General features: G+C 39.0%; 1 protein-coding gene across 3 annotated transcripts in view; it reads right to left on the bottom strand.

Moving 5' to 3' along the window:
* Positions 1-16,075, bottom strand: part of LOC112966499 (fatty acyl-CoA reductase 1-like) — a 157,779-nt gene that overhangs the window by 80,574 nt on the left and 61,130 nt on the right. For all 3 annotated transcript variants that reach the window (XM_026066681.1, XM_026066697.1, XM_026066689.1), the window contains exon 2: positions 9,263-9,497. In XM_026066681.1, coding sequence (XP_025922466.1) covers positions 9,263-9,451 — 189 coding nt within the window. In that variant the 5' untranslated portion in view covers positions 9,452-9,497. The remainder of the gene's footprint in view (positions 1-9,262; positions 9,498-16,075) is intronic.

The raw sequence follows: 16,075 nt of genomic DNA, 5'->3' as shown, positions 1-16,075 counted from the left end.
ATGAGGAAAGACTGAGAGAGCTGGGCCTGTTTAGCCTGAGGGGGGATCTTATTAATGTATACAAATATCTAAAGGGAGGGTGTCAAGAGGATGGGACCAGACTCTTTTCAGTGGTGCCCAGCGACAGGACACGAGGCAACAGGCACAAACTGAAACAGAGGCAGTTCCACCTGAACATGAGAAAGAACTTCTTGACTGTGAGGGTGACAGAGCACTGGAACAGGTTGCCCAGAGAGGTTGTGGAGTCTCCTTCTCTGGAGATATTCAAAACCTGCCTGGATGCGATCCTGTGCAACGTGCTCTAGGTGACTCTGCTTGAGCAGGGAGGTTGGACTAGATGATCTCCAGAGGTCCCTTCCAACCTCAACCATTCTGTGATTCTGTGATACTAAGAAATTCCACTGATTTCAGGAACTGGGCCTTGACTGCACACCAGAAAGCACTTACACATAAATGCAAATTCACGCAAAGTTATGAAGATCCTTTAAAGCTGTCACTCAACTATAATCTTAATTTGCTAACTCTCTGGTGACATTCCCTCTTTCTTTGTAGGACACCTTTGCACATTAAAAAAAACATGTCAAGAAGCAGTTGCTGGCTACAGAGGTCCCAAAATATCACTGCTTATGAAGAATTAAAAATGCGCTTAATTTTATGTACAGTAGCAAACACGGCTTGACTGGAACCTCCATGCTGTTACTGATGAGAACATCTTACTTTTGGGTATTTTGGGGTAATTGCAACATTCTAAACTTAACTGTCTGTTCATTTGCTTCAAGGGTTGGACCCTTCCTTATTTTGTCCTTTATCTGCTATCAGAATTGTTCCCTGTACACATCATCATTGTTAACATACTAATCCCTTAGCATATCCACCATTAAATAAAACAAAAATGGCTAGCTTGAAACAGGGCGCCTTTATGCCTACATGTGCATTTGTATATATACCAATGTGTATATTAACTGGACTTCAGCGCACAATTTTGTGTCTACTGCATAAAGAAACTTGACCATAATGTTATTTTGATAAAATGAAGTCACTGACCAACAGTGTTCTCAAAGAACTGCATAAAATTAACCATGCAATCTTTACAAATTTAACAGAAGGATATCTATATTTAAATTTGCGCATCAGTCTCTTGCTGGATATTTAATGTGAAACAGATCACTCCTTTCTTTTCAGTCTTCTTTTACTTTACTGCATTCCAAAATAGAATCAGCTAGAGGGTTTTTTCAGGCAGGTTTATATTTAAGGATCTATATTCTCCCCTGAATGTGCTGCTGTCTAGATCATGCTTTACTTAACTGGAAGGTACTGAGTGAAAACAAAAATAGCTTCTGAAATCTGATCATTTATTTTGAAACAACAGAATGAGGATAAAAATAAAGATATGATTTTGTAGGTGGTGAATATCTGTGTAGGATAATAACATGCAAGACAGAAACAACTAACTCCTTTGTTGTTGCAACTGAACAAATAAGTGTGTAGAAAGCTGAACTCCAGAAAGCGAACTTTCCTAGCTTTTGCACAAATTGTATTTTGCATGCATTAGCCGTGATTTGTCTAACAGACATCTTGCAAACATTACACGCACCTTGTAGTAAGAGGCTGATATGAAAGATGGAGTGCCTTCACACCAAGTCTGCAAAGCTGTGCTCTGGTAAGATGCCAGCTCTGATGAGGCATGAGGTGCTCTGATGGGACTGTGCCAACAGGACGCTATACTTTAAGCTGCTTTTTTCTTGCAGGTGTCCGAGCATCTGGACCAGCATCAGCTTTACCACCATTCTGTTTGTCTCAGTGGATGTGTCCCTAAACGGGAAATGCTTCCTACTCTGGATCAGCAAGCTTCTTCCGAGTTTACAAACCACAAAAGTAATTTGAAGACAACTAGGCACTGAGGAAGCCAGAATTGGTCAGAGCTCATCAAAACCTGTAATTGCTTTTTGGGGTGACAAATGAGGAATTTGATGTGTCAGGTTTTGACACCAAAAGATTTTAATTTACAAGATAAATGTGAACCGCCCTAGTTCATTTGTGCTTCACATACATACAAAAATATAGTCTCAGTCTTGGCCCGTGATAGGATATTCTGGCACTCTTAGTGACAGTCTTTTTTTGCCTCTTTTGCTACTGTTAAAAGAATCTATAAAGCGTTTTGGAAGCCAGATTTAATAGAAAGACTTTTCCACCTCCAAAGGAAGTACTTTGGAACCGACTAATCTAAAATCATAAACAGAACATTTCACTGCCAGCAGCACAGCCCAAATGACTAACCTTACAAGGGAAAAGTGCAGAGACAGGCACACAAAAACAAGCTAGGAAGGAGAGACTTGCATTTTCAGGTTCATAAAAAAAGAATTAGCTGAAACTGCATTGAACAGAAGTATTATTTTTGAAATAGTAAAATCTCTGCAGTGTTCTTTATAATACTCACTACTGATAAAACAGGTGATGATTTTTTCTGGGAATAGCAACCGCACTGTGACAGTGTCAAAGATTGGTCTTAATTAGAAGACAAGAAAGAGACTTTGTTTTCCCCCTGAAATAGGAGAACGGTACCTCTTTCAGACCCTTGATAATAGTGACTGGGAGGAACAGAGAATTACTGAGACCACACGGATGTCCGCATGAGGTCATGACAGACACAGAGAGGAAGAGGGAAATGGACAGTTTAACTGGCCAAAAGGAAAAAGAAGAGTTTAGAGCTTCAGAAAGATTTTGTTTTGCAAAATAAAATATTAATCATGCATAACTTGAGGACTGCAGAGAAGAGAGAACAGAGTGGGTAGTGACTTAACCTCTTCTGTCTTGCAACACAGTTAAGACTGAGGGGCAAAGAACTACCGCTCTTTAATAGATGTTCATCAACAAATCACTTTGCCTTTTCAATAAATGACTGCAAAAAAAATTTAAAAAGTAACATCTAAGTGAAAGACAAGAGCCTTCTTCTCCAGAACATCTTGTATAGTTCCTACACACTCTGCTCCCATGCTCTTAAAAGCTTCATGAAGATTAATCTATTTAGGAAATCTTAGGAGACATTATCCAGGAAAACATTATCTGATCATCTTGGGATATGAAATATTATAATTCAACTACTTCTCATTCTGCTCATGAGCTCACCAGGCTTTTTATTCAGACTTAAAGGATTTGAGGGCAAACACCTGTGACATTCACCAACTCTAACTCCCTACTTCTCACACTTTGCTGCTGCTGCTTTTTACAAACTTTTTTCCAAACATTATCTTCTTATTAGTTTCTGCAGACTGTCTTTCTTCTCTTTTTTTTCTGTTTTGTCAGAATCTCTAACCTTTCACACTCTTGCAGCCTTTTACTAGTCCTTTTATCTTCTGCGTCTGTTCTTTTTTTTCCCTCCATTTCCAACATGTCCTCTGCTGTCACCATTCTGTCATAGACTTATACCTTTACTCTTCTGTTCCTGATCTGTTTTTCTCTCTCTCTCTATGCCATCATTGAATTTGGCTGACATCTCTTTTGGATGTCTTGACATTCACTGTACCTTTTCATAACCAAAACACAAGTCCTTTCTTTAGCAATACCACAAACTCATTCTTTGACTGCTTCCTTTCTCTGGTCGTGAATGTCTAAATCATATCCCAGTCCTGTCACCAGTGTTTTCTCTCCAGCTTCCTTTTAAAAAAAAAAAAAAAAAAAAAGGCTCATCTTCTGAGAATGAGATATAGACACCTCTCAACATTTTGTTTCACGTCTACATTTCTACATGCATAGACAATACAGAACAAGTATGTGGTCCTACTAAGGAGTATGGATACAGCAAACATTTTCAAATATGAAAACTGATCAGTGTTTTCAAAGTGATTGCTCATCTGGGGTGCTTCTTTTAAAGATTTCTAATTTCAAATATCCCAAATGGAATCAGTCTGCAAAAGGGCCCCCAAATGAGTCAGACTCACCAGACACATTGGAAATTCTTAGTAAAGAAATACATTATATAAACAGAAAATGGTGGTTATTATTATTTACTGTCATTAGTCACATGTATTTGAAACAAAACATGCACAGTAAAGATAATTCAGAGTTGTTTCTAAATCTGTAATTTTGAATGCATCTCTGAACAACTTAGGCAACACAGAGAAATTCTAAATTATTGTGCAGCATCCATGCACACTATTAAATGTTGGAAACTGCACTGTGGTTATGAAACTATAAGATGAGCTGATTTTCTCTGGGACATAGCTTATAAGGCAATTGCCTCAGTCATGCAAAGACACTTTCTTCCTCAGCTGACTGAAGTCTCAATTCATCTGACTGATGCAATGGAGGACACAAGTCCAAACACCACATTTCTTTCAACCTTCCTCTTTTCAAGATTCCTCCTCCAACATGTGTGTATTCAAATAGAAGAAAAATAAATCGGGGAAAAAAATCTTGCCACTTCCACCTGTTGCACTTCTTGCATTTCCAACCTTTTCACAGCATGCCATCTGTGCTGACAGTGGTGCAAGGGCAATAGCAGAGAAAGAAGGTATAGGAAGCCCAGATCTGCTTATGCTGATAGATCATAAGGTGGACCTTTATGCTTCTCAGATTGTTTATTATCCTGCCGGTACTCTGTGTGCAGGACAGATAAAAGAACAGGTAAGGCATACAGCTGCCAGATCTCTCCACTTACTTCAAAGTCGAAGTGGGAGATTTCTTGACCTGAGTCAGGACATGGGGTGGATCTGGATCAAGTGAGGAGAAGCTGTCACAGAATAAGGCTGTAGCTTGGTGCGTGGTTTGGCTCAGCACCTGAAAAAGCAATGCCGTTGCCCCTGTTTTGCCCCAGAAACCCATGTTCCAGGCAGAGTGTGGAGACAAGGAGCAGTTACGTGGCTGTGAATGCCCAACAGCACAAAGTGATCCGTGGGACAAGCAAGCAAGTCTTGAGTCCAGGGCTGAAGGGCAGGTTGTTCAGTGTGAAAGATTATCTTGCTGGAATCACCAGCTAGCTTGTTGGTTCTTCCTCATGCTGTAGGAAGTAGACTATTAGGTGACAGCATACAACACAAAACAGTACCTCACCAGCCTTCACAATTTGAACAGAAACACAAACTGGAGAAGAGAAAAAAAACAAAATGGTAAGGCAGCAGATGGTGTTAGCTCAGGAAAGAGGGACACGATGGTTCAAGACCATGGCCTGCACTGGTGTCAGTTATATCACCATTCTTAAGATTTAGCTCCTCTCTATCACACCTTTGACAAATTACAGGGTCAGGAAAAAAAGGGTTTGGTTAAAATGGCAGATTTGTTCCTTTGGTACAAAAATACCACAGTTATGTCAGTTATATCCTGATCAAAGTAAGGCAAAGCTAAATATATAATAAAAAGAAAACACCTTTAGCTCTGTTGTGCTCCAGTTTGCACAGTCCCTGTGTGTCTTACTGAGCGTATGGGACCTATTCATCACCAAAACTCATTTCTACGCTCCAGGTACTGACGCATACAGTGTTACAATGGCTGCAGTGATTTGGAGATGCTGTTGCAGAGGTAATACAACTACACTGGTTTGGCATAGGGAATCTTCACTAATTATGAGAAAGATGCACAAGTGAGGGAGTGGGGAAAGGGATGGTGGAGGGAGGTGGTGAAAAAGAAATCTGGTATTGTTTGCCTAAATATATAGGGCTAACAGATAGAAAGACATCTTACTGTATAAAAATGATGCACTAGGCAAAGGAATAACAAAGAGGCAAAGGCTTCTGATAATGCTGCTACATGATGAGATAGTTCAGTTCAGTTTTCCATGCCCATTTTCATCATAATGCGTGGTTTTCCTTGGTAGGAGAGAGGCCAAAGAGAGAAACCATCTGCACTACCCACTGTAACTGTTGGCAGCATAAGGGTAAACTGTAGTTCGACTACATTAAAAAGCAGTAGAATTTGACAGTATTTCTGGATACACCCAGAAAAATCACCTCCTCGTTTTTGGCAGCCTTGCAGTCTCTCCATTTTCTCTCTGAACTATCAGGGACAATGACCAGACACACTTCCACTCCCCATTCTGATCGATCTTTTAATTATGAGCATGGAATAAACAGACCTGAGAAACAGCCTGGCAGCAGCCTTGTTCTGCTGCGTGCAGGGCACAGAAAAAGCTCTGTTCTCACTGGGAAAAACTGAAAACTACAACCAGTGACTCAGTGTTATTCTGGTAACTGCTCTCGAGAGAATTTAAGACCAAATCCCACAAGTATTCCTGCCTATTCCTGCACATGGAGGGATCAGAGATAACATAAAGAAGAAAACTCGCTGATATGTTTTCCTACCTGTGATGAATATACGCATCCCAGAACCTAACGCACAAAACAGTGTTATCAAGCTTCGCCTTGTGATCCATATCTACAGACACATTCAGGGTGAAGCCAATACTGAAATGTGTTTTTTGTGCGACAGCTGTGCTCTGCCCTATCTAGACATGCCATTTCATTAAGCATAGGGTGATGGCTTGATTCCCTTGGGGAGCCACTGCCAGAAAATAGAATATCTCCTTTCACAAATAGGCAAGGTCACCATGTTCCACACATTCCTCCATGCACACTTTCAATTTGCAGTTGATACAGAGAAAATTAAGTATCTGCTTATTAAACATTTTGTATTAATGCAATAATGCATTTTCATGTTAAACTAATTTTACAAGATCTGAGGAAAATCAGTGTTATATTACACTTCAATGCCATCTGCTCAGCTACTCCAGAAGACAGTGAAAGGATTCTGATTTATGTCCAAATTATTTTTAGATTTCATTCTTCATGTTCAACTCTGAATTTGAAAAATTCCAAGTTAACAAACTGTGCCTTCACACCACGTTGCCCTTTTATTGTTTACATTTTTTTCCTTTATTTAACAGTAGTCATCTTCCGCCATATTTGCATGTACACATTGTGAACAGGACAGTTCACAAATGTGGTGCTTCAAAGTTCAAACCCCTGTAGATATAATTATAGAAAACACTCAAATTTCACAGATTGTGCAAAAAGATATATGAAGAGAGATCAAAAACAATAGGCAGCTGCTTTCAAAATACTGTAAAGAATACTAAAAATCTAGAAGAGAACTTGAAGAACCTAAGCATTATAGAATGCAAATAATTCCTGTCAACTTGCTTTTTTATTTTCATCTTATTTCATCCCAAATACTATTTTCATTTGTTTCTATAGAATATTTAGAAGCTGGCAGCCTGTTTTTATCTATTCCTCTGGTTCCTGGGAGACTTCCTTTTTAGGATGTGAAAATGAGAAATTTCAGAGTACAACCCCACCTTCCTCCTTGAGGCACTTGAACGATTTGCGAGTGCACTCCCTAAGGTTTTCTCCTTTCAAGGCTGCAGAAACGTAACTTAGGGACCTGCCTCCTTCTTTTATTCATTTGAAACCCATTGAAGCAGGCTGTCACAAGGTTCAAGGAGAGGTTATTAAGTCCTGTTTGCTGTTGTCACGTCTAAAACTGCTGACACACGCTAGGAAAAGAAAGGGTACATCTAGTACAGCTGCAACAATAAAACAGCTACTAGGGAACCTCACCTAGAGCTAACAACAACACTAAGCTGTGCTGAGCAACTGAAGGAGTAAGCCAGTAATATTTATGCAAACAATACAAACAAAGTTTTAGAAGTCTTGAAAAATAGCTTTGTTCTTCATTTTCTTAGTGATAAAAAAGCAAAAAACCATGCAAACACAACACATTTCAGATTTTGCTGTTTGGTGATGAAAACCATTACCCACAGTCTTCAGTGATGAAAGCTGTAGAAACTGTTCAATAATGTTAACTGAAAGGAAAGTAATGCAAAAATTGTGCATTTTCAGACTTGGATAAAACCACCAATGTGATGGTTCCCTTTATGTCACTTACTAATGCAAAGGTTTTCTTAAATAGGGAAAGAACATACCCTCTATTAAAAACACAAAAATTAAACTCTGTTGATAGGTATATTTAAGATTTTTCTAGCTTGATATCTCAGGACAGTAGCAGAAGTAACCTACACGTTCTCTCAGTCCTACTTACCTCCTTTTCCAGCCCTGTTTGTCTCTTAAGTATGTTATCTATAGCTCTATTTTATCTCTAACTCCCATAGAACTACAAGGAACACTTTTCCAGACAGTCAAGTCCCATTCACAGTTTTAACACAACACTCCAAAGATATGCTGCCCTCTCTCAAATTAATTCCAAGTAAGTCTTTGTCTTGTAGGGCCAGACACATTGTCTATGTGCAAATTCACACCAGGAGGAACTTCAGCTTGACCTCCAGTACTTATCACAGTTGGAGGGGTCTGAGCAAGTTCATGACCTTACCAGTGGTCTAAGCTCTCTAGGTCCTCAAGTCAAGTCCACACTAGATAACTGCTCTACCAGTGCCTCCTTACAAGCCTTCATGTTCAATGTAGCAAGAGGCTTTGACGTCCTTCTCACGCTAGATATTTGGTTTTCTTCACTGGGGCAGCAGGTCAAAAGCCCAAAAGAAACAAGTGCGTGTGGAAGACATATGGGTCTTTTCTTCAACGCACTGCACTGACTTAACCTACGTGCTCTGCTGCAGGCAGGTTTGGAAAAAACCCTCCTCAAACGCAAGAGTATTTTAGCATTTCAAAGCTGAGGCTAAACTGTAGCTGACATCAAAAGACAGCAGATGCCCAACTACACTGCAGCAAAGCACATCCCACTATAGGTCACCACCAGGCCTTGTCTTATGAAATAAGTACCACAGTTTATGCTGTCAGTGTGCTTGTTTCACACCCTAACAAGGGCAAGGAGTAGGGTGTGATGGGCTCACACTCAATTTTATTTTTGAATGCTAACACTTGAACATTAATTTTTGAAATGGGGAAGGAGAAAAGGTAGTTCATGAAAGCAAAATGATACCCTTCTTCCAACAAAGGCATTTGGTAAAAGTTTGTGTTAACCATTTGAACACAGAACATTTATATTATCAGCAATTTCATAAAAGTCTTGCTGCAGTTATGGCAATATGTTTTTGAAAACATGAATGCTCAGAGAGCAATGTGGAAAGGAAGAAAAAGAATTACATCACTACAGTTCTAAATCCTGCGTCACTATCAAAATCAGACAGATTCGAGTTCATGCGCAATTCTTTTTCTGTTTTTAGACACAACAAAAGTATACAGGTTAAAGCACAAGAAAGTACTTTTTTCTTCATGTGTAGAATATAACAAAAAGTCCTCTGCTGCACCCAGGTAAACAGATTTCCATTTAGAGTCTAGAATAAAATATAGAAACTTACCTTGCATTTCAACATATTTGCCACTCTCTCTTGCATTGACTGTCCAGCCTTTGGCCTTACAAGTATGTAAACGGCTTTCACTTCAGGGCTGGAGCGCAGTAGCTTTTCCACCAGTACTTTGCCCATGAAACCTGTGGCTCCTGTGATGAGTACAGTCTTTCCATTGTAATAAGCTGAAACTGAAGACATTATGCTCTCTTGTTGTGTTCTTCCTTTAACTTCCAATGGGAAGTACCTGAGAAGATGCAGAAATAAGTCTATAAAGGCCATGAAGTTTGAGTCAAGACACAGATTGGTTATTTAGGAATGATAGTTTGAGATTACATTTCCTAGTATGTCAGCTAAAGCAGTTCACATTAGGTCAGTCAATGGCAACTTCAAAGATGATTTTTTCAAGTATTTATTTTGAACATAAACCACAAGAAAGAAAAAGTTTAATCTGAAAAGTTTAAAAATCAAGTTCAGCTTCATCTTCCATATTATGCTATAGTTGCATCTAGAAGTCATCATTTAGACTATAGCTTATGCTGTCCAAGACTCCTAGCAGAAGACACTCACTGCAGTGTTGAACAGCATTTATCTCATAGACTATGAAGTGGGAGCCATGAAGAGATGCCATGATTGCTGTAAGTTCACAGACTAGGTCAGCAGTACAAAAGGAAACAGAAACAGATCTCCTAACAGACATCACAGATGCAATGCTAGATCACACTAACTCCACTGTGACAGGTGTTTCCATTTCTTGTCAGTCAATACTTTGCAAATTGTGTTCAGTCTTTTCATACTGTCTTTGACTTTTGGCAAACCCACAGAGAAAGCTATTCTACATGGAAGATACAGTGCCATGACATTGCTCTGGAATACTGCAATACCTCCTGTGTAGGCCATCATACATAACCAGATATTAAGGCCCAAATTTGTCTCACTTAACTCTGAGAACATAATTGAGGAGCCTAGCTTAGCAGCTTACATGTCACATGCTTTCCTGATGGTCCATGGAGAGATTTTAGGTTCATTGAACTGCCTTCTGGCGATCCTTGGCCCCTTTCCATTGACTTATATAAGGGGGCTGGCATGTCTAGACTCCCACATGAAGTGTCCCAGTTAAGTATCATAATTAGGTGCAATGGTTTCAGGCCTACATGTCTCCAGCCATCCCAAGTCATACTCTAAGTCAATTAAATGACAAAAAAAGCTGGACTGAATTCTCCCAGAATAGCCCCTTTCTCTGTTAAACTAACTGAAGGAAAAAAAAAAACAAAACAGAACCAAAAAAAACCCACTCTCTTTAAAGCATTGCAGAAATCAAAGCATGCGTGAACTAGACCACCTTCATTGCAAGAGAAAGGCTCATGTAAAATATGAATAAATATTTTGAAGCAAGCCTACAAAATTCGAAATGAAAAGAAAAAAGAACGATAGAACCTTTTCAGTCAGATACTCAGGGACTGTGGGTATGATCTGCAGGTACCCCAGAAAAACTTCTCATCCTCCTGCAGAAGCTTCAGAGACAACCTTGACCATTCCAAATTTCTCGTCATGACGTGACTCAACTGAACACTAATTCTTCAGCGCCAGAAACACAAATACACAGAAACAGAAGTGTAGGGTTTTTGCATTTTTGCAAAGGCATTAGCAACCCACAGCAATGGAAGTGATCCACAGTCTGTGTCAATGAGCTGTCATTGTCTGGTTCTATAGCTAATGCATCTACCCAGACCTGAGTTTCCACTCCTGCCAATCTGCCAGCTTTCACAGTCACTGTATGGCTACATGGAAACATTAAATGAGTATTTCCAATGGGCTGCAACCCAGACATATAAAGGAGGGACTTAAACCCAACAAAATATTGCTCTTGTTTCCCAGTAATACCAGGGACTGCAATACACATCAAACAAATGAAAATCCCAACTTTGAAAGAAATTCATAATGAATCATCAGGTGTATCATCCAATTTAGAAAGTGGGTCAATCAGAAACACTTCTGAAGGATGCTATTTTACAAATTAATAGCTGTGGGTATTCTGGCTTGGTGAGTTCAGGTTTTAGCCTACTTTCAGGTATGGCCTAGATCACAGTTTAAATGAATGTAACAATCTAATCGAGGGCCTATTAAAAACCTGTTCTATCAAAGAGCTGGCCACTTGGGAAGCTAGATAAACGGGTTAAATTATTAGATAATTGACTTACTTATAATAGTTAAATGTCACATCTCATTCAGGTTGGAAAAAAATGAGGGATATTGATGACAGAAGTTTGCAGAACCTGGAAATGTGTGAAAGTATCTGCGAGTTCAAAAGAATATTTTACTTTAGAGCAAGATGGAGGTGAGCAAACATTTAAGAAATTTGGTATGACACATGCCCTGCCAAGCAGACATACAAAGTAATGAGAGAAGTCCTTAGTCACCAAAGGCAATAACAATTCTATTGAACATAAAGAAAATCCAAATTCCAAATCTGGATATCAATTTATTATGTTGTTGCATTTGGGATCTCTGTTTGAGTTATCCAAATGGGACTTCACGTGGCCAGATGTTCAACGCCTTCTAGAAGAGTAAAAAATAAAAATCACACTTTAAAGTATACCTAAAATTACCCCTGCAGCCATATTTCATTAAGTATTTTTGGCAAGGGCTGCACAAGCAACTCTCCGCAAGCCTAACTGACAGTTTTTCCCCATGTAATCTAAGGCCATTTAAAAAGTTTGCCTCCAAAAAGTCAGGAAAACAACTGCATCTTCAAAACTGTTCTGATATGATGATAATGGAAGCATGAAACACAGCCATACAAAATGAAACTTCAAAGGGAATCTGATCTTACTCCTGCTTATTGGCTTAAACCTGTATGGTTAGAAGAAAAGGTAAGAAAGAACACATCCTTTCTATTTTCTATTCAGAAAATAAAACAGACCAAGTCAGGCAGCAAACAGTTAGCAGGTCTAGCTTCAGAGTAAGATCAGGTTGCTCAGGGCCTCATCTGCAATAAAAATCCATGAATGAAGCGTTAGCTGCTTATTATGGGATCAGATTCATGTCTCCTTACACTACTTCTGTTTTCCTTCCCTAAGTGCTAGCTTTAAAAATATAACACTTTTGGCACCCAGTTGATGTTATGCTACTTATCAGTAGAGAGCATCTGCATATCTGTTTCTCAGCATAAATAAATAGATGTGTTGAGATCATGACACAAATAAAAGCCACAATGCTGCAGTTTACTTTTTTCAGAGAAACTCCTGAATCTCTACTGTCCTAGCAGATTTAAAGCAGTTTTTACTAGGTTCCAAATTCAAAAGCAGATTCAAATTTGTATTCAGGATATGCCCTTACAAAAATTGCTATGGTATTTTCCTTTCAACTCAGTCAAGGAATACTGAAATTTTTATTTTGCAGAATCATCTTTTTATTGATATTTTTAAGAGAGTGATTTTTAAATAGGATTTATTTTTCTCTGAGTGTAATGGATTTTGTTTGGCCTTTGTAAAGAAAGCACTGAAGAAGCTATGGAGAGTTTAAGAAACCAGAGGATTTCTAAGGTCGAAGGGTATGTTCCAAGGCCTGTTGAAATTCCGGGCGTCTACTTGTCAATTACAAAGGACTATAGGTATTCCTTTTTTGTTTTTACACTCAATCAAATAAAGAAAAATTATGTTTCCTGCAAAAGTTTTTTTTTTTTCTTTAAGCAATAAGCCATCAACACTGGACATTTAACAATTTCCCAGCCAATGCAAGAGATTAAGCATCTGGCAACAGAAAAACATGCAAAGTCTGAACCATTGTCTGCAGCTGTCTCCAGCAAGCCAACCCCGATCTGTGGAGACAGATGAAGGCTATTTCAGAGCTGGGGGGTTCTACTGCACTCCAAAATGGCCTGGAAATGAGAAAGCTACTGGATTACGGAGAAAGGCCCACACCAAGGCTTTCTGAAACCCACATTCAAGTCATTAATTATGTGCAGTTCTGGTGGCTTAGGCACTAGATGAGAGCAGGAAAGTAATCACAGATGCCAGCTAAATTACTGGGCGCAACATCTTTGCAAGAGTATGCACCTCACTGATGCTTGACTCATCTCTGACTCTAACGTGAAAAAGCCACTTTTTGGACATCCAGCCAGGAATCACACTGAGCATCTCTGTAGACAAAAGTACAAAAGCTGCTTTAAGGGTAAAGCTCTGTTACTGGTGCCTACAACAGTCTCCTCTGGATCAGACAGAAAGGACGATCTACAACACTGCATTACAAATAAAGCCATGTTCTTGTGCCGGAGGCATATCCCGAAGCAAAAAAACCCTAACCCTTTGCTCCTGTGGAAGAAAACCCTCAGATCAACTGAAGTGTAAAGCAGAGCTTTCCCCCCCAAGAGCAGATGTGATTGAAGAGCTCCTTCCTAAGGCATTATTTATAAAGATTTAAAAACTTTTGCCCCTCCATTCATTAATACTCTCTTAAGCATGCACATTCCTCATAGAGCGACTTGTTCCCCCTTTTACCTTTACACCTGGTGCGAGATGATGAGGGAGCCACACAGCCGACACACAGTCACACAACCTTGAGGTCAGGACTCACATCCCTTCTCCCACTTGCAAAGGGGCAAATCCAGAGGGGTTTAACCAAAGGAGATCAAGCTGCTGTGATGCAGGACTGGCAAGAGACGAGAACTGGGTTTAAAATTAACCAGAAACCTCAATGCCAAGGCCTAATACTTTTACTTCCACTCATCATCTCTATGTTGAACAGGTAAATCCACTAACGTATAGCTCTGCAGTACAATATACACGGAATATAGTCCTCCTTGTATGAAAGCAATGGTGAGTACAAATTAAGTAAAATATACACAGGTGAAAGCAGGACTCCTACAGCTACTTCTACACTACTGCTAATAAAGTAAGTTAGGGACTATTATCTGGCTGACAATCAACCAGTTATAGCACAACTTGTTTTCAAATGTCTAACTGTGTTAGTCATCACGACAAAATAGCTGCATTCAGACTTCCCACTAGACAAGGTCTGGGCTTAACGTCCTAACCATGCCTAGGCATTTGTCTGGGAGACCGGACAAGGTCCAGAACTGCACAGATCATGCTAATAATTAAATTGTGAATGTTCATGGATTTGTGCTTGAGCCTTTGCCCTAGCACTGTCTAATTTATTACTCTAAGCACAGACTGTGGGACCTGGTTCACCAGTGACTGACACCTTGAACAGCCACTTGAACATGAAGATATGATGGTACTGTTTCAACTGCTCTTGTTTTTCAAACACACTTTGCTCAGACTTAGAAAATTATATCACATCCAACACAGTACTGAATCAGACCCAGCATATAATCTTTACCCAAATACACCTTTTCAAAGGACACTGTCAAGGAAACAACATGTAGTTTAAACAGCAAACTAAAATCTGTACGTATCTTCAGAATTATTTAAACTAAATGAGTTTTAAGAATTGATATATCTTCTCCTGCATATCTCACCATAGGGAGATATGCATTTGTTTTAGATGTATATGTGTGTGTGTGTGTATATATAGATATATGCATGTATATACATATCTATACATACACACACACACATATATATTTATTTACACTATAAAAAAATGGAAAAAGTATTACCAGTCATAAAGTATCCATATACTAATTTTTAACAAACTTATTAGTATACTGCTCTCATGTCCTGCATACTTTAATAATACCCAATCTTCATGCAGCTTGCAATGGTGTCATGCTGTGTTAGACTGTTCTGAAAGCCACAGTAACAGAAAGAAGAATTTATGTCTGAACCAAAGTAGGTCTGTGGCTGCAGGGTTGATGGGAGATGGCAAAATGGAGTTCCAGCAGTGAGGACTGGGTACACCAGAGCATGTTAATGGTTCACTATGCTTCAGACCACCTATAAGATTTCCATGCCCTACTCAATTAGGACAGCAGCCATTTCAAAAACTAGCCTATTGAGATATTTGCCTTTTCAATTCAGCAGCATCAAAAGGGGGGGAAAAAAAGAAAGGAAAAAAAGAGATATAGTCTTGTGCAAGATCAAAGGACTGTACACCTGTTAACATATCTCTAGATTTGCAAATGACCTCACTGTATCTCTTTCTACTCAGTCTGATTTTGATGAGATCTCTCATGTCTGATGCATTTTCACAGCTTTGCATAAGGATGCAATTTCTGTAAATGAGAGGGTGAGAATATTCATGTGAGATTTTTAGACATCATAATAAATGCAGTGAACCAGCTTCCACTAAAATTACAACTAATAAGAATGACATTTTTGAAAACAAAAATACAGACAGCAAGAAGCCTTTAAGACAAAATACTTTTTAATCTTGGGAGCAAATGACCAATCATACATAAGACAATCTTCTTTAATCAGGACTCTGGAGGAGGGATAAGAAACTTGGAATATGGAGAAAAAGAAAAATGCCTCCATGGCTTCAGAGAACATGTACAACCAAAGCAAGAGAAAGAATGTGTACTTGCATACAGTCTCAAAAATAGTTTTCAGTCATATCCTGAAAGAGACAATGTAAAGTGAATGCAAAACCATTTCAATCTCATCAGTCTGCCTCCTCAAACCATCAGTTGTGTTATGAGTTTAAAAAGACTGAACACTGGGAATGCCTGAACAATGTATCTTCATATAATTCTGCCTTTTTTTTCCAGGATGAGTGACAGAGACTCCACAAACTCAGTGTGTAATTACAACACATAAAAGCAACTCCTTCTAATGGTTGTGATTTGCCTGAAAACATATGTGTACAATTTCTTGTTAATTAATCATTAGGAAGTAAACGAGCTCACCACCATGACTGTAG

The sequence above is a fragment of the Apteryx rowi genome, unplaced genomic scaffold (assembly GCF_003343035.1).
Source record: "Apteryx rowi isolate R43461 unplaced genomic scaffold, aptRow1 scaffold_1031, whole genome shotgun sequence".
Taxonomy (NCBI): Eukaryota; Metazoa; Chordata; class Aves; order Apterygiformes; family Apterygidae; genus Apteryx; species Apteryx rowi.
This window is presented reverse-complemented; position numbering and strand designations above follow the sequence as displayed.